This window comes from Abramis brama (genome assembly GCF_963993115.1).
Source record: "Abramis brama genome assembly, chromosome: 1".
Lineage (NCBI taxonomy): Eukaryota > Metazoa > Chordata > Actinopteri > Cypriniformes > Leuciscidae > Abramis > Abramis brama.
In genome coordinates, this window is record NC_139963.1 from 44,011,924 (window position 1) to 44,014,297 (window position 2,374).

The 2,374-nt window shown below is 36.9% G+C and overlaps 1 protein-coding gene across 1 annotated transcript; it reads left to right on the top strand.

The window, feature by feature from the left end:
- Window positions 1–821: 821 nt before the first annotated feature.
- Window positions 822–1,740, top strand: LOC311081302 (T-cell ecto-ADP-ribosyltransferase 2-like; the record flags this gene model as incomplete). The annotated part of the gene is made up of 2 exons (XM_084111796.1): window positions 822–872; window positions 949–1,740. The coding sequence occupies 2 exons, from the start codon at window positions 822–824 to the stop codon at window positions 1,738–1,740; spliced, it is 843 nt and encodes a 280-aa protein (XP_083967922.1).
- Between the last annotated feature and the right edge of the window lie 634 nt (window positions 1,741–2,374).

Consider the following 2,374-nt stretch of genomic DNA (forward strand, 5'->3'; position numbering starts at 1 on the left):
CTTTAATTAAAATAAAACTGTTTGCTGAAGTTTTGAGCAATAATAAACAGGGATTCAATTGTTTCTGCAGCGCACATAGTGAATCACATTCTTAGTTCTCTGCCCTGTTCCTCACAGCTCTTACTCTCTCCAAAGCATTATGGGAAGTGCATTTTTAGAGCTGACCAGCCTAATATCAAGGCAGTTTACCCTGTTTCTGTTATTATTCAGCACTATTATGAACATTCAAAACTATTATTATTCTAAATGATTCACAACAGGGGTGCATGTCAAGTGTTTGTCTCTGTAATTGCTGCAAGCAGCTGTACTTACTCTTCAGATCTTAATTTGTACATCAGTAGGTGTATCTTAAAATACATTTAGTTTTGTGCTTATTATGAATGACCTGAATGATGCACATTTCCATGATCATAATCTGGTGTCATGACAGGAACGAGTTTGTCCTTTGTAAACCACAAATACACCAGACTTTCACAGGTGTTGCATTATGGAGAGTTAAACTATTCAGATGAACTGTTGCACAGTTGCTATATGTTCCAGTACTCAAGCACAGACATTTTCAGCGATATAAAAAAGCCACCTTCCTCATCTCTTGGTTTGAAGAGTCGTTGTCGTCTGGCTGGGAGGGACTGACTTTTCTGATCTTCTCCTCTCCTCATTGAGCTCCTAAAAAAGAGAAGAAGAATAAACCACAATATTCTCAGGTAATTTTACGGGACATTTTGCCATTGGAGTAATAGATTTAGTGAAACGCTGTTGTCTTTCATCATCTGTTCTTTACTAGATCTACTAGATCATCTGAGGGATTTGACTGAATCAAGATGCTGCTGATCATTGAAGCTCTTCTTCTCATTTTAGCTGCTCTAGGACAGGTAAGCTTGTGTTCTAGTATGAATATTACAGAAATTAATACTGATGATGTGATCATTATGATTCCTGTTGCTGCAGGATCACAGAGCTGCTGCTGCTGCTGCTGTTGAAGGACAGATATATCCATTGGATATGGCACTGGATTCTGTTGATGACCAGTATATGGGCTGTAGAGATGCAATGGCAAAATGGGTGGAGACAGAACTTCTAAAGAATGACCTCAATAACTTAAATATTTTTAAAACGGCTTGGGAAAAAGCGGAAAAGACTGTCAAGATCCAAAATAAAGGTTTGAAAGAGAATCATGAAATCGCCATTTATGTGTACAGTGATGCTCTTGTATTTGATAAATTCACGTCTGCCACTCGTCATGATAAAAACCAGAACAAACACAAGACATACGAATGGTATTCACTTCACTTTCTGTTAACAGATGCAATTCAGATTCTAAACAATTTAAACAAACAAACAAACAAACAAAATCAATGTTATACAACTTATCGTGGCACTAAAGTTGAGTTTAAGTATGTTTGGAACACAGAGGTTCGATTCGGCTCCTTTGCATCCTCCTCTCTTGATCGTAAAGTAGCACAAGGTTTTGGAAAGGTATCTTGTTTTGTAATCTACACTTGTGAAGGTGCTGATGTGACAGAATATTCTAAGCTTCGTCATGAGAAAGAGGTGCTGATTCCTCCATATGAGAAGTTTAAAGTCACTGCTGTCATGACAAGAGGTGAGCAGAAAGATCTCTGGTGTGAGACTGTGTTCACTTTGAAAAGCTCTGGAACAAGAAGTGACCTGAACTGTGGTCTATTCAGGAAACCATCCAAGACCAAAACAAAGTCGTATGCGCTGAACAACATGCTTTGAATTTACATGATATAATTATGTACATAATCCCCAACATTTGTCTCTCTTGGTTTAGTTCAATAATTATTTGTCTGAAAACACAATTTGTTTGATTTCAACAAAATTAAATAAAGTTAATTTTAAGTGACCCAATTCAGTGGCCTCAAAAGTGATTTTGTGTCTCTAATTCATTTCTTTATTTATACTTGCATCATTTGCATCACATTACTGAACATAGTGCTTTCTATCTGTCAGCGATATTGACTGAATGACTTTCTAAGTGCAATGTAGCGATATTTCAATATTCAATATTTTCAATATAGGACTAAAGCAACCGGACTTAGTTGCCTTAGTCCTTTTTTTATACTTTTTAATTCAAGGCATTTCAACCATGATCGCCTGCTCCTCAGCCTTCAAAACGAATTACTGTCAATATCCCTCGGCTCACTGGATGAGGTGGAGGATTGCTGACCACATTTAATAATAAGAACTTTAACATTCACGCCTTGCCATCTGATCACTGTAAAAAAATTGTGCTGTAAAATAACGTTAATCTACTGGCAGCTGTGGCAATATACTGGTAATTTACAGCTCTCCTTTTTTACAGTATGTTACCGTAAAAATGCCATGGAAAGTAACTCATATCATTTCACGT